The 23,317-nt window shown below is 42.0% G+C and overlaps 4 protein-coding genes across 10 annotated transcripts; all 4 read right to left on the bottom strand.

Annotated features, from left to right (window-relative positions):
- Positions 1 to 61: 61 nt before the first annotated feature.
- LOC136438608 (CMP-N-acetylneuraminate-poly-alpha-2,8-sialyltransferase-like) lies at positions 62 to 3,886 on the bottom strand. Of its 3 annotated transcripts, none has more exons than XM_066433492.1 (5): positions 3,579 to 3,886; positions 2,870 to 3,034; positions 2,321 to 2,482; positions 1,653 to 2,108; positions 62 to 1,203 (listed from the first exon to the last, which is right to left on the bottom strand). In XM_066433492.1, the coding sequence occupies exons 2-5, from the start codon at positions 3,016 to 3,018 to the stop codon at positions 906 to 908; spliced, it is 1,065 nt and encodes a 354-aa protein (XP_066289589.1). In that variant the 5' UTR covers positions 3,019 to 3,034; positions 3,579 to 3,886; the 3' UTR covers positions 62 to 905. The 3 variants fall into 3 exon arrangements, with proteins under 3 accessions (XP_066289589.1, XP_066289586.1, XP_066289588.1); XM_066433489.1 differs by having other exon boundaries at positions 2,321 to 2,491; positions 3,579 to 3,885; XM_066433491.1 differs by having other exon boundaries at positions 2,321 to 2,491; positions 2,870 to 3,027; positions 3,579 to 3,885.
- A 956-nt stretch (positions 3,887 to 4,842) lies between these two features.
- Positions 4,843 to 9,299, bottom strand: LOC136438605 (glutathione S-transferase 1-like). Of its 2 annotated transcripts, XM_066433486.1 has the most exons (5): positions 8,980 to 9,299; positions 7,201 to 7,293; positions 6,751 to 6,866; positions 5,700 to 5,798; positions 4,843 to 5,158 (listed from the first exon to the last, which is right to left on the bottom strand). In XM_066433486.1, exons 1-5 carry the CDS (start codon positions 9,110 to 9,112, stop codon positions 4,991 to 4,993), a joined length of 609 nt encoding a protein of 202 aa, XP_066289583.1. In that variant the 5' UTR covers positions 9,113 to 9,299; the 3' UTR covers positions 4,843 to 4,990. The 2 variants fall into 2 exon arrangements, with proteins under 2 accessions (XP_066289583.1, XP_066289584.1); XM_066433487.1 differs by lacking the exon at positions 5,700 to 5,798.
- Positions 9,300 to 10,238: 939 nt separating this feature from the next.
- On the bottom strand, positions 10,239 to 14,840 carry LOC136438604 (glutathione S-transferase 1-like). Of its 2 annotated transcripts, XM_066433484.1 has the most exons (5): positions 14,471 to 14,840; positions 13,617 to 13,709; positions 12,144 to 12,259; positions 11,090 to 11,188; positions 10,239 to 10,554 (listed from the first exon to the last, which is right to left on the bottom strand). In XM_066433484.1, the coding sequence occupies exons 1-5, from the start codon at positions 14,601 to 14,603 to the stop codon at positions 10,387 to 10,389; spliced, it is 609 nt and encodes a 202-aa protein (XP_066289581.1). In that variant the 5' UTR covers positions 14,604 to 14,840; the 3' UTR covers positions 10,239 to 10,386. The 2 variants fall into 2 exon arrangements, with proteins under 2 accessions (XP_066289581.1, XP_066289582.1); XM_066433485.1 differs by lacking the exon at positions 11,090 to 11,188.
- Positions 14,841 to 16,261: 1,421 nt separating this feature from the next.
- LOC136438602 (uncharacterized) lies at positions 16,262 to 22,790 on the bottom strand. Of its 3 annotated transcripts, none has more exons than XM_066433483.1 (7): positions 22,610 to 22,790; positions 21,561 to 21,635; positions 20,832 to 21,045; positions 19,736 to 19,933; positions 19,102 to 19,300; positions 18,450 to 18,674; positions 16,262 to 17,803 (listed from the first exon to the last, which is right to left on the bottom strand). In XM_066433483.1, the coding sequence occupies exons 1-7, from the start codon at positions 22,665 to 22,667 to the stop codon at positions 17,744 to 17,746; spliced, it is 1,029 nt and encodes a 342-aa protein (XP_066289580.1). In that variant the 5' UTR covers positions 22,668 to 22,790; the 3' UTR covers positions 16,262 to 17,743. The 3 variants fall into 3 exon arrangements, with proteins under 3 accessions (XP_066289580.1, XP_066289578.1, XP_066289579.1); XM_066433481.1 differs by having other exon boundaries at positions 20,832 to 21,048; positions 22,610 to 22,789; XM_066433482.1 differs by having other exon boundaries at positions 19,102 to 19,297; positions 20,832 to 21,048; positions 22,610 to 22,788.
- Between the last annotated feature and the right edge of the window lie 527 nt (positions 22,791 to 23,317).

Here is a 23,317-nt window from a genome sequence, read left to right as displayed (position 1 = left end):
TATGAATATACTGAAATTGTTAACAGATTTGCGCAAATGAAAGACTCAAACGATGATAACATAATGTTCCGCCATTGGTTTTATTAATGTATAGCAATACTCAAGGCAGGATAGGAGCATTATTGGGAGGGGGAGATATTAGCTTTAACATGTGTTTTATGACGTCAGGCAATTTATGACTTCATCTGAACAAGTAGGTTGATCAGGCGGATCCGTGTCTCCTTGTACTGGTAGTTTGAGAAATCATTCTCCTACACAGCGTCTTGCTCGAGGCCTATACAACATACAGTACATTGGGAACCGGGCTGAGGTTTCCACTTTTGTGGGCATGGCTTCTAACCGTTTGAGCTGTCAGCCAATCAGAGAATCTGCCGCACCTACAGAAAATATCTAGTCTGATTCGCTCACAGCTAGTTAAAGGCGACGCCCACAAACTCAAAAGTGGAAACCTCAGCCAAGTTTAGCAGAGGCTACAAACGTATATTACATAGGCTACGTATTGATCCGAATCTGACTTCCTTTAAACTCTTGAAGTAATGGAAATGAACATAACGAACGGACACGGACCATCAACCAGCTTTCGCCCTATTATATGTTGTAGCAATTGCATATTGTTGTACCATAAATATGTAATGATATATTATATGTTGATAGAGTTATTAGGACTCAAATGACTGTGTATCTCTGTTATATTGTATCTGACCCTTACCTCTTCCCTCATGACCTCAATGAAAATCGGCCTGCGTGCCGATTTGAGCTTATCATGAATAAACAAAGGTTTAAAAAAAACATAAAAAAACAAGGCCCTGTGTATGAGAAATATGCGCGTTGTCTTCTTATTGACAACTTTGTATTGATCTGCAGTGTCTTTCGACGAAGTGTGCTGCAGCTGGGCAGCAAACAGCTCATTGTTTCCCACACGGACCGACCTGCATCTTCAGAACACCCCGCCTGTGGAGATCCCTATGAAAGATCCACTCATCATCCATGTGGTGTTCTTGGCTGAAGTTATGATATAGCGGAGGATCGACGAAGTCCCCCGGGTAGTAGTGGTACAGAATGGAGTTGTTGTTCGCGTCGCTTGTGAAAGGGTAGAATCCGTACATGTAAGGATGGTCACAGATCGTCGTCATCATCAGCACACTCACCAGACCGATTGATGGTATCCCTGTTATATTCTTTTTTGCTATTTCAGATGCAATTCTGGAAAGAAACAGTGAAAAATTTGAAAAAAAAGTCATTCCTCTCTGTTATCATTGACACGATATAATTCGAAAATCACCGGATAAAACTTTGACAAATTATGAAATTAATGTTTTGTTTGCGATGACGGCCCTGAAAAAATAGGGTCGATGGGTAGGGATTCTCTTTTGGGGGGATTTTGCTATTTTCAACATCATGTTTGTAAGGAATGTCTCTCGCCTTCTTACGTTTCAATGCTTATCAGACATCGGAACGTAAGTAGGTGAGAGACATTCCTGGTTTTGAAGAAAAAAAATCTCCAATATGTTCTACAAACCCGAAATTATTTTAGGAAGGAAACACAACTGTTTTCCTAGGCCTTAGCAAGGACATTATCCTATATGATGTCCATGGCCTTAGCGAAATACGCTCTATATCTCCATACATTGATAGGGAAAGCAACAACTCACTCGTTTACTCCGACTCTCAGTTTCCCTTTCCCGCCGCGGGATAACAGTGGGAATGAAAGTTTGTATGCTTCCACAGCGGTCTTGATATCCTCCACTGCTCTTTTGTCTGCAAACAGTACAGCGCCTTCGACGCTCCTAAAGCGACTCTCGTACACATCCCGCGATCTGTTTTTGAAAAGCGAGGACTGCCGGATTCGGTCTGGGCCTTTCAAGTTGAACAATATCAAATCTGTCCGTTTACCAACGTCTTTTTCGTAACCGTTGATGACCGGTAAATCTATTCGTATGACGTAATCCATGGAGTCGATCTCCGCACCGCACTGACTTCCGAGGAGAACGCCGCTGTTGCCCACGACTGCGCATGTGTTGTAGTGGCCGATGTGAACATCTTTTTTGTAGTTCCCCAACTTCCATGTATGCGGGCGATGCATGAAGTTCAGTTTCGAGGCGATGTCTCTGGAATACAAATTCAGTGTTGAAGTCAAAAACTGGCGACGCATATGAAAGTTGTATTGCGGATCAATCTGTTCCCATTATTAATTAAGGGTTAATGACCCGCCCCGAGGTGTATATGGTGTCATAACACAAAGAAACATTATACGAATGTTAACAAAACCGTCAAATAAGCTTCGAAAAAAGAAACATAGAGGCGAAGTTATCACACACACCTGACTTCTTTCAAAGCTTCAGGTCGAAATTCCCATGGCGACTCTGGTGCCAAGGTCCCGAATACGAGGACCGGCTGAGTGGGCTGAGCAGGCTGGTGGGGCTGGGCGGGGATCGCTCGTGTCACGTGCGGTAGAACTTGGGAAGATCCTGCGTAGATCATACTGAAATGTCTAATAAAATAAGAGGTAAGCCTTACGGCAATGATGCATTTTGTCCATCATTAAGAATAGATTGTGCAAATCAATACCTCATTTACATAAGTGATGAGGAAATGCTACAATTGGCTTCTTGGATAAGAGTTCCATACTCAGAGTTATTCGGGTGGAGAAGATGGTCAACTGATATAACTTACGCACATATGAGCCCTATTTGCATAATCAATCAGAAGAATCTATAATACATGTACGTCACTCAAAAACATACTTTTTGTCTTGACGAAGGTATGAGATCGTGGAACTCTGTTTCTTCTTACGTTTAGCGATAATGATTGAACCACTTGTAGAAACCCCAAACAATAAAGTTCGTGTGAATAAAGATGTGTTAATCACCTTGCTCCAGGCCATATCAGGATGTAAACGGCTGTGAGCAAAGTCGCGCACAGGAGAAACCTCCGCAGCTGTTTGGTTATTCCGCAGAAGTTCGATCCGACGTAGTCCTTGTTTTGAGGCCAGTTGTTGAGACTTGATGTTACCGCCATAACTGATATCTGGTACCTAGAGGGAATATTCGATCAAAACAAATCGAACGGACACGGACCATGAACCAGCTTTCGCCCTGCTATATGTTGTATGTTGTAGCAATTGTATATTGTTGTACCATAGACATGTAATGATATATGTTGATAGATCGACTGTATCTCTATTATATTGTATCTGACCCTCACCTCTTCCCTCATGACCTCAATGAAAAGTGGCCTGCGTGCCGATTTGAGCATATCATGAATAAACAAAGGTTCAAACAAACAAAATACTAGTACTTGGCCTTAGTCCTGGGGATTAGTAGTGCTTAATTAAAATTGGTCAAATTTGGCACTTAATCGTTATAGAAGGTGCTAAACGTAATAGTTTCATAGCCTTTTTGTGAGAAAGTCGTCTAAACAGCATTTCACAAGGACACAACGTCTAGGCAGGAATCGAACACGTCACCTCTCGATCTCGTATCCGTTAGCATAGCAACACGGCCATTCGACGCCACACTGTATTACTTACGTACTGACGTAGTTTTATGCGAACTTATGGAGTGTATATACGCACTTACGTAGTTTATATGCGCTGTAGGTGAGCTAAAACAGGCTGCTGGGCGTACGAATGTCGGCGATCACTTCTTCGGCGTCAGTGATTGTCGGCTGCTGTAACTTTTACTGTTTTAGATAACGATCCTTGTACCTTTTGGTCAAGATCCTGGTTACATCCTATCCCAGACGAACGGTAAGTTCACAGGTTTCAGCGTACGAGCACGTCGGCATGGATAATATGACTAGTACAGTGTTGTTGTGACCAACATATAAGACGATGTAGGTCGCCTCCTGGTTGTCGGAACCACTCATGCATTCACTAAAAACCGGTCAGACTGGTTTGGCTTTTAGGTGTTTTTCAAAACCTCCTTTTTCGATTTCGCAGCCTTATTTCTTTCAATTCATTTTTAATCTCTAATTTCACACATATTTAATATATATATATGGCCTCCGTCGGTCAGTGCATCAATCACATATTTGATAAGACGTTGAAAAGTCAAGCAATTTTATTGATATGCTCAGGAATAGCAAGATTGGATTATGCTAGGGAAAATGGAAACTGATATGGTCTATACGAGTCCTTTCCCATTCTTCTTGGTATTACAAAAGATTAACGATAGAAACTAAAGCCTTTCAGAATAACGCTTCTTAAGATTTTCTTAAACCCTGTAAGTCGTCTGTTGTCAGTGGTGCATTTTGTCATTATCATCTTCGCCAAGAAGCTTATGTTTTCCGGGACTGTGTGTCTATTTGTGAGGGTGTGTTTGTAAACAGCATAACTCGAGAAGTCGCGGATGGATCTTTATGATATTTGGTGCTTTGGTAGGGATGGGAAAGATGAAAAATGATTAGATTATGGGGCCCCTTGGTGACTTTTCATGGTACTGCAGCAGAACTTCCGGTTTTGATATCTCGTGTTCTGGGTGTGCTATGGTCGTGATTTTTGACTGGCATATAGCTATTAGGGCAGATAGTAAGTGGTGCATTGGGCCCCTTAGTAACTTAGTGACCGTTTTGTAACTACATGGGCCAATTTTGTTAGAGACTTTGAAAGAGAATAACTCAAGAAGGACTGACAGATCGGTTAATTATGCAAATCAGGATCCAATTTACAAAACAAAACTCATTAGTGTCGTGTATAGGGATTCTGTACACCTGTCTTACTGTTTATTCCTGAATGGGCGCCTAGTTTTCTAAATATATGTATAGAAAGGGCACAGATATACGTGAACATGAGTCGTTCTCTTGTCACCACACGCATTCAAAAAAAGAAAGATATCAAGAGAGTTGTACTGGTTCGAACGTTTATTAGAATATCGGACAGCCGTGTTGGCCGGCCGATGATATTACGTCCTCGTAACCAACATCATGCACCTCACGTCGGAGAAGGCAGAGACCCTCTGACGTCTGCTGAGGTGATGGGAGAGTTAAGCCTTCAATACGGCGTCTCGGGCCTCTCCTTCAGATACTTCACGATGCCCTGATTGGAGGAGACGTTGTCCATGACCTTCTTCAGGTTTTCGCACCCCTTGAGATGGTCCCCTGGAATGGCGGTGATAACCCAGTCCATGAAGGCGAAGAACGTGACGTCAGCCCAGGTCAACTGTAGGGAGGGGTGGAAACAATAACATGTCACATTATGAAAGACGAAAGGTTGTGTGTGAAAATGTGAGTGGATTCTCCTTTTCTTGAAACCTTTTTGATGAAGTCTTTCCCCTTTTTATTCTTCAGATGCAGATGTCCTCCTTGTAGCTTTACCTCCTACAATATCTTCTTGTCAGTCTGTAGCAAAATAAGATGTTCTTGAATTGAGGTAACGTTCGATCATTAAGAATATGGAGGTTCATGGTTCTTAGTACGCATGCACAGCGAAATGCATCATTGCCCCTGACTTGTAAACAGTTCTTGTCTCGACCATGCTTTATACATGTCCAGGCCCCGTCGGTCGCTTTGCATAAGAATGTGTTTTGTTTACGTTTCAGAGGCCTTCACCTTGACATATTATTACCCACAGTGTATTTCGATGCGCATGCGTACTTCGAACCATGATTCTCATTATTTAACCCTGCACAACAAACGCTTGTTAGCATGCACATGAAACAATTGACTGCGAAAATAGAATAAAAGAAGCAAACATAACGCACCGAGTTCCCGACAAAATATCCCTCCGCGCTCGCAAACTTTTCAAAGAGAGCTACAGCCCGCGGCAGGGTTTTCTCTACAAACTCCTTCTTCAAAACCTCCTGCGGAAGAACAAAAGAAACAACTTTCCTACAGAACGCTAATAAATGATACGGATAATATCATGCGTAACTAACTTTCAAAGTTCTTAGGTTTGATGATCACCTCCGTGAAAATGAAGATATTGCTTTGAGTACGTCTGTCTGCGTTTGTGTGTATTTCTATTTATGCATATTCCTGGTTAGAATAATCTTAGCTGTAGGTGGGTAAGTCTTTGTAAGATGAATGTCAAGGTCAAGGACAAACTGTGCATAATCAATGAGGAAATTGTATCATGCCCATGTTTTCTATGTATCATTTGTTTGAAACATGGTCTTGATATTTGTGTCAGATAGCGTTTAAGTCAGGAAAAGGTAGAAGAAGTTTGGGTCCCATAGCGGTTGATATTTGAACTGCAGGGTGCTTTTGTCAAAGAAGATGACGCAAGAAGGGAAGCACATATTTCATTTACTTTATACCTTCAGGTAGCTTAGAGATAGATGTACACAATTACACACCTATTTTACAAAGCATGGCCTTATTCGCATAACCAGAAAGGCAATTCTACAGTTTCAGTGTTTTTCATAAAAACATTGATAGATACCAGTTATCCAAAGTATGGCCTAATTTGCATGATTAATGCCAAAATGCCTAACATAATTCCTTTGTGGTAGGTGATGGGAATTTCATACTTGCGCAATGATCAACTTCATTAAAGATGAACATTGCCATGCATAAGTCATGTAAATGTGGCGCAGATAATGATGAAAGGTTCAAATGGAATTGTATCAAAAGATGGGATTAACATATTTCATTTGGGTGGAGATGGCCATCAATCAAAATACTGTTCATGCCAATAACAACATTGTTTGCATTATCAGCGAGACTAGATAAAACAAAAATTCTACATAAATCTCACGGAGATATGACGTCTCCAAACTCTAGTTTTCCATATTTCAACATGGTTGAACCTACTGCCTTATTTCGGTCCGCCAACGTATAGAAAGTCTGACAAGGCGCTGCCAGCTCATCAACGGTGTCGGCGATCATGTCTGCCCTGGCCTGCTCCAGGGGCGTCTTCCCTGCCATTCCTGCAGACAACGACAGGGGGTGCTTGGGTCCACATCAGGCAACACGAGTAGGGAATTTCTTCACTAGATTTCCATACTAGCATTCTACAATAGATATTTCGACCTTTTTGTGTAATGTAAGGGATATTAGAGTGCTAGAAGAAAAATATTTGCAACCAGCTGAATATCTTGGTTAAAAAAAGTGATTTTTTTTTGTCATTTAAACAAGGTGACCCAGGTTGCTGATAAAAAGTACTCTCCATCCATGATCATTCATATCCTGGCAATTGGCATGGTCTTGCAATTGGTTTTGTTGTTATTTTTGTTGTCGTTGTTGTACGTCATGCTTACGTACCGACTTCCTTGGCGATCAGCCTGGCTATGGCCTTGCTCTGACAGATCTCGGTCCCGTCCACCTCCAGAATGGGCAGCTGCCCCATCGGAGTCTCTGCGGAAAATTACACAGGACAGTCATTCAAATGTTACAGTGATAATGTCAGTATTTTGGTGCTGTTACTTTCGTTGAAGTAAGGTAACGCAGTCACCCTCAACTAGTGAAACATGATGCTTTTTCAAGTAGCCAGTAGTACAATGCGCAGCTTCGCTACTGCTAGCACTGCAGTTTTGGGCCAAGCACACCGGGTCACCCCTACTCTTCTCGATATTAGAGTGCGCTGGGTTCTTAGGGTTGACGCTTGTGCCTGATGCTCAAAGATGCCTCATACACGGGCCGTGACCATGGTAAAATCCTAATTCACATCAGCCTTACAGCATCGGCTATGGCTAAAAAGTCTTATTCGAGAATGACAGTCTCTGCCACATAGGTCACATCTGTAAGCTGACTCAGTTCTATCGCATTGTTCTTTTCTGCAGATGCGCTTTTCTTCTGCACAGCGCATTGTTGTGCAATAAAGTTTATCATTATCATAACAAGATTGGCAACATAAAAAGATGTTGCCATGGCGACGATGGTCTCTGTTAACGTTCTCGTTTTTAGCCCACATGCAAATAAGGACCTCGCATAAATCATATCAGTCGATCACCTTCTCTACCAAAATAACACAAGTTGTCTAATTTATGAAAATCTTGTTTTCACAAATAAAGATATCGTACCATTTCCTCATAAATTATGTAAATGAGGCCCTCTATGCAAGATTTGTGTCTAATAGTGGCCACATTTACTTAACTTTCAAATGTTGCAAAAATGAAATCACCATCATTTACCACTATGAATTTATAGTATTTTGTCATTAATTATGCAAATAGAGTATCAATTTGCATAATTGATATCTATCGATATTTGTCTCTTTCTCAGTTACATATGTCATGTGTTTGAGGGTCCTATAATAGAATTCAGCTGATTTATAAACTGTCCTCATTAATTATTCAAATCAGATATTGATTTGCATAATCGGCATATGATTATGTAAATCATTACTTAAGCTATCTACACACCAAAAATTATGATGATCCGTCATCCCCTTCTTGCGTTTTTCTCTTTCAAAGTTTGAGTCAAAATCAGCTCCTGCAGTTCCAAAAAAAGCCGCTAGAGGGTCCAAAGCTACAGGACATATTTTCCTAACAAATCATGACTATAGCATGTTCAGAAGTCGAGATTTGAAAAGTGAAAGTTCCCCTGCAGTACCATAGAAAGTCGCTAGGGGGGCCAAAATCCAATCATTACAAAGTCTCCCACAGACCTACCCACCTACAAAATATGAAGGCAATACATCCCGGCATTCTTGAGTTATCGTCCCATGGACTTTCACATTCCTGTACAATTCCTAGAATTCTTGCAATCTGCACACAATGTAGTAAAAATTTGGCTCGCCCCTGAGGCGTCGCCAAAAATGACTGCGAGCCCTGTAAACTTCCGTTGTAACGGTTGGGCAACCTGGCGTTCGACCGTAGCGATTCGAAAAATTCATCACCAACGCTTAATGATGAATTTTGAGAAATAACGTGATAACGTGCTACGTAGAACTATAAAGCGACAAATTACTCTTCAACACATACAAAGATTCAAATTCACTCCACTAACGCTCATTATCCTTCTTTATCCACCACCTACCTCGCCCCCACAGCCGCACAGCCACACACACACACAATTACACACAGTAGTAACGTTACGTACTTGGCTTCAGTTCCTTCCACTGCTCCCTTGTCAACCGTACATCATCGTACTGAAGTCCGCCGGCAGCGAAGAGCAGCCTAGCCGGTTCTGCCCGACCTCGGGCCTCAAAATAAATCAGTTTGTAGTTAGGCATCTTGTAGTTTATATGCGCTGTAGGTGAGTTAAACAGGCTGCCGTGGGCGTGTGGATGCCGGCGATGTTTCTTTGGCGTCGGCGTCAGGTTTCAGCGTACGAGCACGTCGGCATGGATAATATGACTAGTACAGTGTTGTTGTGACCTGTATGTAGGTCGCCTCCTGGTTGTCGGAACCACTCATGCATTCGCTAAAAACCGGTCAGACTGGTTTGGCTTTCAGGTGTTTTTCAAAACCTCCTTTTTCAATCTCGCAGCCTTATTTGTTTTCTTTCAATTATTTTTCCATCTCCATTTCACACATATCTAATAGGACGTTGAAAAGTCAGGCTATTTTATTGATATGCTCAGGAATAGCAAGATTCATCGGATCATACGAGTGAAAATGGAAGCTGATATGGTCCATACGAGTCCTTTCTCATTCTTCTTGGTATTACAAAAGATTAACGAGAGAAACTAAAGCCTTTCAGAATAACGCGTCTTGAGATTTTCTTAAACCCTGTACGTCGTCTGTTGTCAGTGGTGCATTTTGTCATTATCATCTTCGCCAAGAAGCTTATGTTTTCGGGAATGTACATGTGTCTATTTCTGTGAGTGTGTTTGTAAACAGCATAACTCGAGAAGTCGCGGATGGATCTTTATGATATTTGGTGCTTTGGTAGGGATGGGAAAGATGAAAAATGATTAGATTATGGGGCCCCTTGGTGACTTTTCATGGTACTGCAGCAGAACTTCCGGTTTTGATATCTCGTGTTCTGGGTGTGCTATGGTCGTGATTTTTGACTGGTATATAGCTATTAGGGCAGATAGTAAGTGGTGCAGTGGGCCCCTTAGTGACCGTTTTGTAACTACATGGGCCAATTTGTTGGACACTTTGAAAGAGAATAACTTAAGAAGGACTGACAGATCGGTTGATTATGCAAATTAGGATCCAATTTACAAAAAAACCTCATTAGTGTTGTGTATACGGATTCTGTACACACGTCTCATCATCTATTCCTGAACGGGCACCTACTTTTCTAAATACATGTATATGTATAGAAAGGGCACAGTCATCAGACATACGTCAACATTAGTCGTTCTCTTGTCACCACACGCATTCAAAAAAAGAAACATATGAAGAGAGTTGTATTGGTTCGAACGTTTATTAGAATATCGGACAGCCGTGTTGGCCGGCCGATGATATTACGTCCTCGTAACCAACATCATGCACCTCACGTCGGAGAAGGCAGAGACCCTCTGACGTCTGCTGAGGTGATGGGAGAGTTAAGCCTTCAATACGGCGTCTCAGGCCTCTCCTCCAGATACTTCACGATGCCCTGATTGGAGGAGACGTTGTCCATGACCTTCTTCAGGTTTTCGTACCCCTTGAGATGGTCCCCTGGAAAGGCGGTGATAACCCAGTCCATGAAGGCGAAGAACGTGACGTCAGCCCAGGTCAACTGTATACACGTAGGGAGGGGTGGAAACAATAACACGTTACATTATGAAAGACGAAAGGTTGTGTGTGAAAATGTGAGTGGATTCTCCTTTTCTTGAAACCTTTTTGATGAAGTCTTTCCCCTTTTTTATTCTCCAGATGCACATGTCCTCCTTGTAGCTTTACCTCCTACAATATTTTCTTGTCAGTCAAAATAAGGTGTTCTTGAATTGAGGTAGATCATAAAGAATATGGAGGTTCATGGTTCTTAGTACGCATGCACAGCGAAATGCATTATGGTCCCTGACTTGTAAACAGTTCTTGTCTCGACCATGCTTTATACATGTCCAGGCCCCGCCGGTCGCTTTGCATAAGAATGTGTTTTGTTTACGTTTCAGGGGCCTTCACCTTGACATATTACCCACAGTGCATTTCGATGCGCATGCGTACTTCAAACCATGATTCTCCTTATTTAACCCTGCACAACAAACGCTTGTTAGCATGCACATGAAACAATTGACTGCGAAAATAAAATAAAAGAAGCAAACATAACGCACCGAGTTCCCGACAAAATATCCCTCCGCGCTCGCAAACTTTTCAAAGAGAGCTACAGTCGGCGGCAGGGTTTTCTCTACAAACTCCTTCTTCAAAACCTCCTGCGGAAAAACAAAAGAAACAGCTTTCCTACAGAACGCTAATAAACGATACGGATAATATCATGCTAAACTAACTTTCAAAGTTCTTAGGTTTGATGATTACCTCCGTGAAAATGAAGATATTGTTTTGGGTGCGTCTGTCTGCGTTTGTGTGTATTTCTATTTATGCATATTCCTGGTCAGAATGATTTTAGCTGTAGGTGGGTAAGTCTTTGTAAGATGAATGTCAAGGTCAAGGACAAACTGTGCATAACTAATGAAGAAATTGTATCATGCCCATGTTTTCTATGTATCATTTGTTTGAAACATGCTTTTAGTTGTGCCAGATAGCGTTTTAAGTCAGGAAAAGGTAGAAGTTTGGGTCCTATAGCGGTTAATAGGTGAACTGCAGGGTGCTTTTGTCGAAGAAGATGATGCAAGAAAGGAAGGACATATTTCATTTACTTTATACCTGCAGGTAGCGTAGAGATAGATGTACACAATTACACACCTATTTTACAATCATGACCTAATTAGAATAACCAGAAAGGCAATTCTACAGTTTCAATGTTTTTTTCATAAAAACATTAATAGATACCAGTTATCCAAAGTATGGCCTAATTTCCATGATTAATGCCAAAATGCCTAACATAATTCCTTTGTTGTAGGTGATGGGAATTTCATACTTGCGCAATGATCAACTTCATTAAAGATGAACATCGCCATGCATAAGTCATGTAAATGTGGCGCAGATAATGGTGAAATGTTCAAATGGAATTGTATCAAAAGATAAGACTTGCAATTAACATATTTCATTTGGGTGGAGATGGCCATCAATCAAAATACTGTTCATGCCAATAACAACATTGTTTGCATTATCAGCGAGACTAGATAAAACAAAAATTATACATAAATCTCACGGAGATATGACGTCTCCAAACTCTTGTTTTCCATATTTCAACATGGTTGAACCTACTGCCTTATTTTTGTCCGGCAAGATATAGAAAGCCAGACAAGGCGCTGACAGCTCATCAACGGTGTCGGCGATCATGTCTGCCCTGGCCTGCTCCAGGGGCGTCTTCCCTGCCATTCCTGCAGACAACGACAGAGGGTGCTTGGGTCCACATCAGGCAACACTAGTAGGGAATTTCTTCACTAGATTTCCATACTAGCATTCTACAATAGATACTTCGACCTTTTTGTGTAATGTAAGGGATACTAGAGTGCTAGAAGAAAAATATTTGCAACCAGCTGAATATATTGGTTAGAAAAGTGATTTTTTTGTCGTTTAAAGGCAACCAAAGCAATTTTAGGGAGCAAGAAATAGAAATAAAAAATTCTAAAGTCTTTTTTGTAGTGACATTTACTAACACTGTCTAGCACATTTGTGTAATAACTTCATACTTTAAGCATATCAAAACCATGCAAAAACGTGCCATACGATGATCCTCTTTAGTTTCACGAGCCTACAAAAACCCGGCGACGATTTTCAGTGAGTTCTCACATTACAACGAAGTCATATTTTTGCATCATGGACGTCGCTATACATTGTGATAGTGTTGTTTGAACTTAAATCATGTATAGAAATGACTAACTAAATTGACTTTCATAATCTGAATTTCGGGTCCTAATATTGCTTGGGTTGCCTTTAAACAAGGTGACCCTGGTTGCTGATAAAAAGTACCCTCCATCCATGACCATTCATATCCTGGCAATTAACATGGTCTTGCAATTGGTTTTGTTGTTATTTTTGTTGTCGTTGTTGTACGTCATGTTTTTTTTTTCTTTCATTGCATTTTGCAAAATGAACAACACATAAAACAAACAAGAGAACATAGTACAGGAAAATGAACATAAGCCACGGATTCAAAACAATAGGTAAAGGTGGAAACAGAAATGGACTGCTTGTAAATATAAGTGATACCCAAAATAATAGTAATAACAGCCTCATTGGCAAATAAATATAACAAAATCAGTATCAACCAAAGATAACTAAATATTGAAATTAAATGGAACTTATGTTGACAATTAATATGAAAAGTCCATATCAACAGAATCATGAGAACATAACTAACAAAAAGAAATAACAAAAAGGACATAACTAACAAAAAGAAGTGGTGTAGGTTTGGGCCCCCTAGTTAAGTATTGTGCGGGGGCAGTCACATCCGGACATGTTACGTGGTTGGGAAGTGTCCTGTTTTCAAAGCTGTTCACATGGTACTTCTGTTGTGTTTTCGATGTTAAGATAAGCCCATATTTCCCACCACTGATACCTCATCTGGCTCCAGTGTTGTAGAAGGTAGCCTCCATAGCAGGCTTTGAACCGGCTTTTTTGACGGCTAAATAATACACTTTTTGCAGCCAGCCCGTTTGTATTCGTCACAGTGCCTGATCAGTAGCGAATACAAATGCAAAAAAAAAAAGAAAAAACAATATCATGTTTCCGTACCGACTTCCTTGGCGATCAGCCTGGCTATGGCCTTGCTCTGACAGATCGCGGTCCCGTCCACCTCCAGGATGGGCAGGTTCCCCATCGCAGTCTCTGCGGAAAATTACACAGGACAGTCATTCAAGTGTTACAGTGATAATGTCAGTATTTTAGTGTTGTTACTTTTGTTGAAGTAAGGTAACGCCGTCACCCTCAACTAGTGAACCATGATGCTTTTTCAAGTAGCCCGTAGTACAATGCGCGGCTTCGCTACTGCTCGCATTTTTGGCCAAGCACACCGGGTCATTCCTACTCTTCTCGATAAGTCCGCTGTTGACGCTTGTGCCTGATGCCCAAAGATGCCTCATACACTGGCCGTGACCATGGTAAAATCCTAATTCACATCAGCCTTACAGCATCGGCTATGGCTAAACAGTCCTATTCGAGAATGTCAGTCTCTGCCACATAGGTCACATCTATAAGCTGACTCAGTTCTATCGCAATGTTCTTTTCTGCAGATGCGCTTTTCTTCCTGCACAGCGCATTGTTGTACAATAAAGTTTATCATTATCATAAAAATGACTGCGAACACCGTAAACTTCCGTTGTAACGGCTGGGCAACCTGGCGTTCGACCGTAGCGATTCGAAAAATTCATCACCAACGCTTAATGATGAATTCTGAGAAATAGACAACGGGCTACGTAGAATTATAAAACGACAAATTACTCTTCAACACATACAAGGATTCAAGTTCACCCAACTAACGCTCAATCCTTCTTCATCCACCACCTACCCCGCCCCCCACAGCCGCACAGTCACACACACACACAATTACACACACACACACAATTACACACAGTAGTAACGTTACGTACTTGGCTTCAGTTCCTTCCACTGCTCCCTTGTCAACCGTACATCATCGTACTGAAGTCCGCCGGCAGCGAAGAGCAGCCTAGCCGGTTCTGCCTGACCTCGGGTCTCAAAATAAATCAGTTTGTAGCTAGGCATCTTGTAAGTATGAGTACGTCCGCGACAAATCTTCGATCCCAAGTTACCACAATCTCTGTGCCTCCCGTGTGAAAAATCCAGTTGATATGTTGAACGTGTAGGCTTAAGTATATGCAGATTTGACAAGAGGTTGGTGTCGATTACACCCCAACACGACAGACGAACTCGTTTTTACATACACAGTACAGAGATGTAAAGTTATGTCGTAAATTTAGATTTTTTACCGTCACACATAGCCTCTTTCTGTATCTGTATCTATCTGTATCTATATAGCCGGTATAACCGCCATCAGGCGTAACACACCAGCTTCGCAGGCACGCGGCGCGGCAGCAGCTGGTCATATTACACCGAACGGTCTGTTACACCTAGTCTTTGCATATCTGACTGCAACCGTTCTTTAAAGCTACTTAGTGATGAAGCTCCTACAGTACTTGATGACAACGAGTTCCATTCTACTATGGTTCTCGGGAAATACGAATTTTTGAACAAGTCAATCCTTGGCTGATAACTCTGGTACTTAAAAGCATGACTATTTCTGGTCCTCTTCTGAGCTGGCATTAGATACTTATCAGTCGGTACGTCCACAAGTTTATTAGTCATCTTTTGCACACAAAAAACGTGATTGCCCCTTTTACCGGCGCGAAAATCACACAAACACTTCGAACTGTATCATACGAATACAGAAGAACAACATCCAGACTTTGCATGATGTAGAAAATGACTAATAATAAACTTGTGGACGTACCGACTGATAAGTATCAAATGCCAGCACAGAAGAGGACTAGAAATAGTCATGCTTTTAAGTACCAGAGTTATCAGCCAAGGATTGATTTGTTCAAAAATTCGTATTTTCCGAGAACCATAGTAGAATGGAACTCGTTTGCATCAAGTACTGTAGGAGCATCTTCACTAAGTAGTTTTAAAGAACGGTTGCAGTCAGATATGCAAAAACTAGGTGTAACAGACCGTTCGGTGTAATTTAACCAGCTATGGTCTTGATTTTTGGGTGGCAGATAGCTTGTAATGTAAGGGGAAATAAGTGGTGTAGGTTTGGGCCCCCTAGTTAAGTATTGTGAGGGGGCAGTGACATCCGGACATGTTACGTGGTTGGGAAGTGTCCTGTTTTCAAAGCTGTTCACATGGTACTTCTGTTGTGTTTTCGATGTTAAGATAAGCCCATATTTCCCACCACTGCTACCTCATCTGGCCCCAGTGTTGTAGAAAGTAGCCTCAATAGCAGGCTTTGAACCGGCTTTTTGGGGGGCTAAATAATACACTTTTTGCAGCCAGCCCGTAACTATCAGCCAGCCCGTAACTATCAGCTACCCCGTAACCATCTTTACCGGCGAGATGGTTACGGGTTGGCTGATAGTTACGGGCTGGCTGCAAAAAGTGTATTATTTAGCCCCCCCCCCCCCAATGCCAGTTCAAAGCCTGCTATGGAGGCTAGTAGAGGGACTCTTTTTGGTATTTCCAAATGAGACAGCTGTTAGAATTTCGTGCGTCTTCAGGCGAGACAAAAGCTGTTTGTAGTTTTAGTATTTTTTCACGCAGGTGTGCCTGCGATTGTGTGAGTGAGTGAGTGAGTGAGTGAATGAGTGAGTGAGTGTGTGTGTGTGTGTTTTATAATTTTTTTTTTCAGACAGATAAGACTTGAGTTACGTGTACTTTGTGTTTTTATTTCAACTGACACTACAGCTGTGTGTATTTTGTGCTTTACAGGTGATTTTTTTAGATTTTTATAGTCAGTACCGGGAAGAATGTTCGTGCTATGATGAATATAGCATAATCTACATCATCGTACAGTCATACAGTCGAGCTTGTCTAAAACAGTAATACGAACATAAGTGATTCGATTTGTACAAAACAAATTCTGCGACAGGATTGTGCGGTGATACGAAATTCCACATTCAGTTTTCTTGATTGCTAGAAAATGGGCATATACAGCTTCAAAATAGATGTACCTTACCAAGTAGTATAGAATATGCTTACATGCATTTTGTCATTCCCTAGCATATCACTAAAATTGCCATACTTTTCAACGTCATTTAAGATCAATTAATAATTGACCAATGTTCTGACTAAAGCAATAATGAATGCACATATTACAAAACAGACTGTAACGAGACAATTGAAATGGGGGTAACAGTTATGACCACTTTGACACATTCTAGAAAAAGAAATCGGACAACAGATATCTCTGGTCCACTCAGAAATCTACAGCATGTGAAGTTCTACTACATGTACATGTATACACTCTATATTTACTATAGGTCAAAGTCTACTATCATATCATATAATGAAATGAGCTTACTTTCCTTTGGTTACATCATTTCCACATCAAGAATGGCTGTGCAGTTTGTTCACGTTCTCACAGACATTACAGTGTTGAAAAGATACGACATTATTAGCAATCTTTAACTACGTCAATTCTCATGAATTCAACTTTTTTTACGTAAACCCACGGAAAATATGTATACTCTCAAACTGTACATATCACTTTGAGGCTTTTATGAGATGCAAAAATTGATTGAAATATCTTTTGGCGTATGAGACCGTATTCTAATAGTTTAAAAAATAGTCAATCATGTTTCTTCGCAGGGCTAAGACCCACTATCAGAACCTATCCCATGATGGTTCTTGATAGTAGTAACGAAGAAGTTAGTGTTCTCCAACTAAGAAAATTGAACTCACTGGAATTTTCGACTCAGTCTTCCTTAGCTGTCTGACCTAATCGCTGCAGACACGTGACTTTCTACACTTGTGACGTCACAATGGATTAAATGTTGTCTGAAGTTGATACCCCCCCCGCCCCAGTTTTATTGTAAATATCACCGCCATCCATGCTTCTATGTCTGAAATGTTGGTATTCGAATAAAGAAAAATTGAAGAATTGAAGACAAGAATTGAAGTTGAGAGAAGGTTGGTTCTGATGGGACGGTGGGGGATATCAACTTCCGACAACATTTGACCCATTGGTGACGTCACACGTGTAGGAAGTCTCATGTCCACAGCGGCTGGGTCGGACAGCTCAAGAAGACCGAGTGAGTCAGTTGAAAATTCCATTGAGTCCAATTTTTCACTTGGAGAACAGTTTATTCATCATACTGTATCCAACTCAGATGAACATTCAGGCTAACTCAGTAGTAGTTGTTGGCATCCTGTCGGAAGCCGGCGTAACTGGAACGTGGGTTCGGGAACTGTGAGGAGACAAGAAAACAGTTAGACTGATAATGTTTTGCAGGACGCTTTGAGGCAGAGAACCTATCAATGTACAGATTGTCTAGGAGTGGCAGCATTTAATAGACCTTTCAATAGAGTTAATGGAATAGTGCATTTATGCGGGCATTTCTTGATCTCCATGCACATATTGCGGGGGTATTTTAACTTAAGCTCTGTTGGCAATAGCACAGTAGTGAGATATATAAGGCATCAGAAACAATATTAAACAGAATTAAGGGCCTGCAGCTGTGTGGTTGCAAACGGAGGTCATTCTTGTAATAGTCGTGCATGGATCTTACAAAATTAAAAAAAAATCTTCAAACTTCTTGTTACCGAAAAAGGCTGTCCTAGATTCTTGTCCGCGGTTGGTTCTGTCACTGCTTGAAAATCCTACGACATCAAAACCGTTTGTATGTGCGTGCGGTTTCGACACAATATCTCAATAATTCTTTTACCGATTGCGATGATATTAGGTATGTGAGTAGGTGTTGCGGATCTAGCGGGCAAGTTCGATTTTGGTGGCCGACCTTGGCACTGCAGCAAAACTTCCGGTTTTCGTATCTTCCAAGTTGGTCGTGAGCATACTGTGGCCTTGTTAGATCAGAGGTTGTATACTGTACTTACCCCGTCATCATAGTCTGCCGGCGGCACGTCGTGCTGTGCAGCGCTCTGCTTGGCCCAGTTTCTCTTCCCGGCCGCCACAGACTCGCGAGGCTGGGGCCGAGGTCCGCCCCTCGGCTCGGACTTGTCGTACATCGAGCCGGACGCTAGAGGGCGCCTGCCGTCGTCACGATCCATGGGTGGCTTCGGGCGGCCTCGGCTGTCAGGTGGGGGGCGACGAGGATCCTCCTGGAATGGATGAATAAACTAGAGTTCCACGACCTCACACCTTCGCCAAATATTACTAACCTTTACTACGGATGTGTGACCATGCATCATAAACACTTCTCATTGATTACGTAAGGTCCTCCTTTGCACAGATTTAATATCATGAAATCAGCCCACTGACATAACACAAGTTATTCTGGCCTTCGTTGTAGTCCTTCCCACTTCTTCAATTTTCCCACACAGCGGACACAGGATCACAGCGGTAACAGAATACCAAGCAGAAACGGGGCCTCAAGCCCCCCCCCCCCCAAAAAAAGAAGAAAAAAATCGCTAGTGGGAAGGACTGCAACGGAGGCTAAAAGTTATTCAAAGTATGAAAGTCTTATCTTAACAACGAAGGCTACGCTAATATCAGGGTGGAAAGAGGGCAAGACCTCAAAACGCCTACCTCCATGTAGCGTGGACCTGCCATGTCGCCGTAGCGTGGACCTGCCCTGCGCGGGTCGTCCCCATACTGGGCGGGCCTGCCCCGAGGGTCTGCCGCCGGCGGGTGCCGCATGTCGTCCTCCGGGTAGTGAGGACCGGGCCTGCGCTGGTCCTCGCCGTAAGGCCTGTCCACAGACGCCATGCTCATCCGCTGCCTCCTGCTGTTTTTTTAAATTTTTTATTAAACAACAGAAAAATATGCAGGACATAGAGATGATGCACTCTAGCTATCGCTAATATGAAACATCATCTCTGGAAATAAACATTACAACCTACATAGATACAATTACAATAAGAAACAGCAATTGGGTCGTCCAATACAAAGTAACTAACAAACAAACAAACAATACAATAACACGCCTGTACTACATTTCAAAACGTTTGCTTGTAGCAATAAAGTCCTGTGTCAAGCCCAAAATTTTACAATTGAAATCAGACGAAACAAAGGATGAGCCTAATAAATGAGGGCTTGAGTAGACAAATTGTCAAGAGAAAGTATGGGGCTAATAGGTTCTGAAGGTTGCCGAGAATGTTTAGTCTTTGTTGACTGCATATAGGGCAGAACAAAAGATAATGGACAACGCTTTCGCTTCGACCTGTTGTTGTCCATCGCCATCCGGTCGGATCCAGACGACACCGAGGGGCGGCCGTAGTTCTTCTGGCTGTGGTTGTACGGCGGCATGGCGAGCTCGTCGTCCTCCATGTACGCAGGGTTCGTCTTCTGTCGGCGGGAAAAGTCGTCATCTCCGTCCACGCTGGAGGCAGCCATGTTGCTCCTGTAATCGTGCATGGCGCTGAGGGAGATGAAGATTTGTACATTAGAAAACAAGACCATAGCATGTCCAGATTTGTCACAAACTCATATTACACTTATGATAGTACTACTAAACTTGTTTCCGATTTGGGGTGGGATACGCTAAAGGATAGAAAGACAGCTAGTAGACTTACAGTTCTGCAAAAGGCAAGACATCATAAGATAGCCCTACCGGTCGAAGGTCATCTGTCACCTGCACCGCGCCAATCGCGACAATCAAATCAAAATTCATATAAGAGTCTACCATTTCACAAAGACTGCTACAGGTACTCATATTACCCTCGCACTGCGAGAGACTGGAATTCATTGCCTCAAGAAGTTACGGAGATAGCTGACCCTCCCAAGTTCAAGGAGGCGGTGCTCCTGCACCTCAGAGGACAATAAAAGCGCAGCGCACTCCCCTGGGCGCTTTACCCCAACAAGAGGGGTGTTGCCCAGTATCATATCAAGATCAAGATCAGGACAAAAGATTTTAAAAACGGTTCTGCTGCAGTACCATGTCACTCTACTGACAGTGCATTCAAATAACTACGGACGGACACACACACACACACACACACACACACACACACACACACACACACACAAGCAAACAAGCACACACACACACACACCGAGAATATAGACTCCGAGTCAACAATAGATATTCAATCAAATCTTACAAATTAGCAGCAGAGCTGTTCGCCACCTACATTTACACAACAACATGATTGCATAAACTATATAAATTGCACCGTGATACACCACTGGTTACGTGTTTGTCTACAATGTATGGCCAAAACGAATTCCCTAGGGAATTCGTTCGTCCAATATTTTAAACCTAATCGCAGTAATATATTAAGGGCTTTGCCCTTGAGGCGTCGCCAAAAATCACTCACATCTGACTGGTCCTCTCCCGTTCCAGGAAGATCTCGTCGTCTTCATCTGCCCTCCTCCTGCACGCTCCGCAGGACACGGCGATCACCACGGAGATCAGGAGGAGCCCCACGCCCGGGGCAACCAGCAAGGCGATCATCGGTATATCGTCCAACTCGCACAGGAAGTCATAGTTCTTACATGTTACTAGCGTTGCTGGGGATTCGGTAGTGGCTTCTGCTGCGTGAGAAGATCAAGGTTATGACTAGATGTGGACCAAAGCTCATGACAATCAGAACAACAACAATAAGGAAAGGTCACACCTGAAAAAGGAACATTGGAGACTATTCTCAACTCACTGTTATCAGAGAATACTTCAATTAAGCAGTGTTTTCAGGAGCTTAGATAACCGTTTTATGTTGACCTTCATGGAAGGGAAACACATCGTTTTTGCTGGGGTTTTTTCCTCCTCCTCCTCCTTCCTTTCCAAACAAACAAGGTCAATGACTTAGACCAGACGGCTGTCGCCATGGTAACTGGTAAAGTAGCAGACGCCCTTTGGTGTTCAATTACATGATGTACATGTAGCAAGTGGCAGGACAGAGGTGGATGGGCTGGTCACCAAATGTATGAATGTGTTTGAGTAAGAATAAACAGGACACTAGTTTGTTAGGCGAGATCATGTGAAGGTAAACATTATGCATTTGCTTACAAATGTTGCCTTTCTAGTGTGATTAGGATTGACTTAGTACCTGCATTCGTTGTTGCAGCAGCAGTTGACGGCTCTGTTGATCCACCGGGTGTGGTAGCCTGTGACGTTGCCGCTTCTAGTCGTATTGAGGTGTGCATAAAGAGATGCTAATTAATAGAGATCGACGAGCTTACAATGCTCACAAGCCATGGGAATGTTTTAACATGGATTCAAAGAAGTACCAGCCGTAGACGTGACTTAAAACACATCGACAATGAATCATATACACAAACTATCCGTTCTTTTGTAATTAATCAAGCTTTATGACAAACCAGGCATCATGAGGAGGAAAGGAGAACTTTTTGTTTGCCGTGAACACTGACTCAACCGAACCTGTTTCCGGGTGTTTATTGTACTTTGGCCGCTGTTTAACTGCTTAGCTAGGGCGGCCATTACATCGTGATATAGCTATCATACAGAGCATAAGAAAAACACTACAATGCTAGCAATTTGTAATAGACTACAGAAACATATCCATGCAGCTAATAACAACAAATTCGTATGTGTACATGCGATACATACGACTCATGCATACTCTGTGAATGTTTTTTTTTTCAAGAGGGCACTCTCCCACAACTACCTCTACCCCTCCCCCTCCCCCTCCCCACTGACTGCCGTTTTGGTGGCAGTGTTCCTAATCTATTCACTTGGATATGAATGTAGTCATTGCTATTGCCGGTCAATACTGGACCACTAACCAACACTATACCAATGAGTACACTAATAAAGGCAAGAGAACCAACAACTTGAAAATATCTTACGAATTGCTGTGTGTCCCTGACATAGTTTCACATCCAAACAGAAAACGCTAAGAACACCTGCTCAACGCGACTTTCATAAACCATCAAGACATTGACTTTACACGGATTGACAACGACACAAGCTAGTCTTAAGTTGTGATGGGATACTGTTTTGTTCTTGGATTTTTAGCAAAGCTAAAGCTAAACTCACAGGCAAAATATTTCCGTTCAATCATTTCCGAGTCACCTACGTTTTTATTACAATTGCATAGCGACAGATACACAACCGTGAGACAAAACAGCCACTTACCTATAAAAAGTAACAGCATACATAGTTTAAGGACTATGTATCTTCTTGCAGGATTCATCTTGTGCGATCTTATGTCTCTCCTGTGTCTCCAGAAAAAAAGGAAGACAGAAATGTAGGACTTATTCTCCGCCCGGTGTTTTACTGACTAGGTGCTAATGGTACATGGTACCAAGCCGCGCCCAGTGAACTTTGAAACTATGACCGAAATGAGTTTACCCTAGTCAAACTTTGGACACGCCTATAGCATTCACAACTGGGAGCTTTAAAAGTTTACCAATTGTGATTAAGTGTTGACTTATGTGTTTGTGTCTTTTCATTACCATGGAACCAATGGAGGGCTAACATTTGACGTCATGATCAGGCAATGCCTCAATGGCGGTAAAGCCGAAAATTGCTTTTTGATTTGTAGGTTAGTTTTGGAAGAACAATATGCATTAAAGGACGAAATGAAATATCATATCATGGATAAACAGAATACCTGATAGAAGAAGATGCCAGAATTCAGAATAGAATATTAGAAATAATTTAACTAAATCTCTAAAGGAGAGATATACTTACTCTAGTACTCATTATGAAACTCGAATAGACATTTCGCGTTTATCAGACGATGAAATAATTGCCTGCCATGATAGCCTTACACCTTCAGGTATTATCCTGTTCAAAGTGTGCTTTCCTGACAAAATGTTTGCTAAGGCGGTTCGGCGTCAT

This window comes from Branchiostoma lanceolatum, chromosome 7 (assembly GCF_035083965.1).
Source record: "Branchiostoma lanceolatum isolate klBraLanc5 chromosome 7, klBraLanc5.hap2, whole genome shotgun sequence".
NCBI classification, from domain to species: Eukaryota; Metazoa; Chordata; class Leptocardii; order Amphioxiformes; family Branchiostomatidae; genus Branchiostoma; species Branchiostoma lanceolatum.
Note: the sequence above shows the minus strand (reverse complement) of the source record. Positions and strands in the feature narration are given on the sequence as shown.

Coding starts and splice junctions, on each gene's coding strand:
- LOC136438608 (XM_066433489.1), bottom strand. CDS start 3,018: ATGGCGGTAACATCAAGTCTCAACAACTGGCCTCAAAACAAGGACTAC. Junction 2,492..2,869: donor CTGATATGGCCTGGAGCAAG/GTGATTAACACA, acceptor TTATTTTATTAG/ACATTTCAGTATGATCTACG. Junction 1,204..1,652: donor CTGAGAGTCGGAGTAAACGA/GTGAGTTGTTGC, acceptor GTTTCTTTCCAG/AATTGCATCTGAAATAGCAA.
- LOC136438605 (XM_066433486.1), bottom strand. CDS start 9,112: ATGCCTAACTACAAACTGATTTATTTTGAGGCCCGAGGTCGGGCAGAA. Junction 7,294..8,979: donor GTGGAAGGAACTGAAGCCAA/GTACGTAACGTT, acceptor AATTTTCCGCAG/AGACTCCGATGGGGCAGCTG. Junction 6,867..7,200: donor GCTGATCGCCAAGGAAGTCG/GTACGTAAGCAT, acceptor CGTTGTCTGCAG/GAATGGCAGGGAAGACGCCC.
- LOC136438604 (XM_066433484.1), bottom strand. CDS start 14,603: ATGCCTAGCTACAAACTGATTTATTTTGAGACCCGAGGTCAGGCAGAA. Junction 12,260..13,616: donor GCTGATCGCCAAGGAAGTCG/GTACGGAAACAT, acceptor CGTTGTCTGCAG/GAATGGCAGGGAAGACGCCC. Junction 10,555..11,089: donor GATATTTTGTCGGGAACTCG/GTGCGTTATGTT, acceptor ACGTGTATACAG/TTGACCTGGGCTGACGTCAC.
- LOC136438602 (XM_066433481.1), bottom strand. CDS start 22,667: ATGAATCCTGCAAGAAGATACATAGTCCTTAAACTATGTATGCTGTTA. Junction 19,301..19,735: donor ATGGCGATGGACAACAACAG/GTCGAAGCGAAA, acceptor TTAAAAAAACAG/CAGGAGGCAGCGGATGAGCA. Junction 17,804..18,449: donor CGGCAGACTATGATGACGGG/GTAAGTACAGTA, acceptor GTCTCCTCACAG/TTCCCGAACCCACGTTCCAG.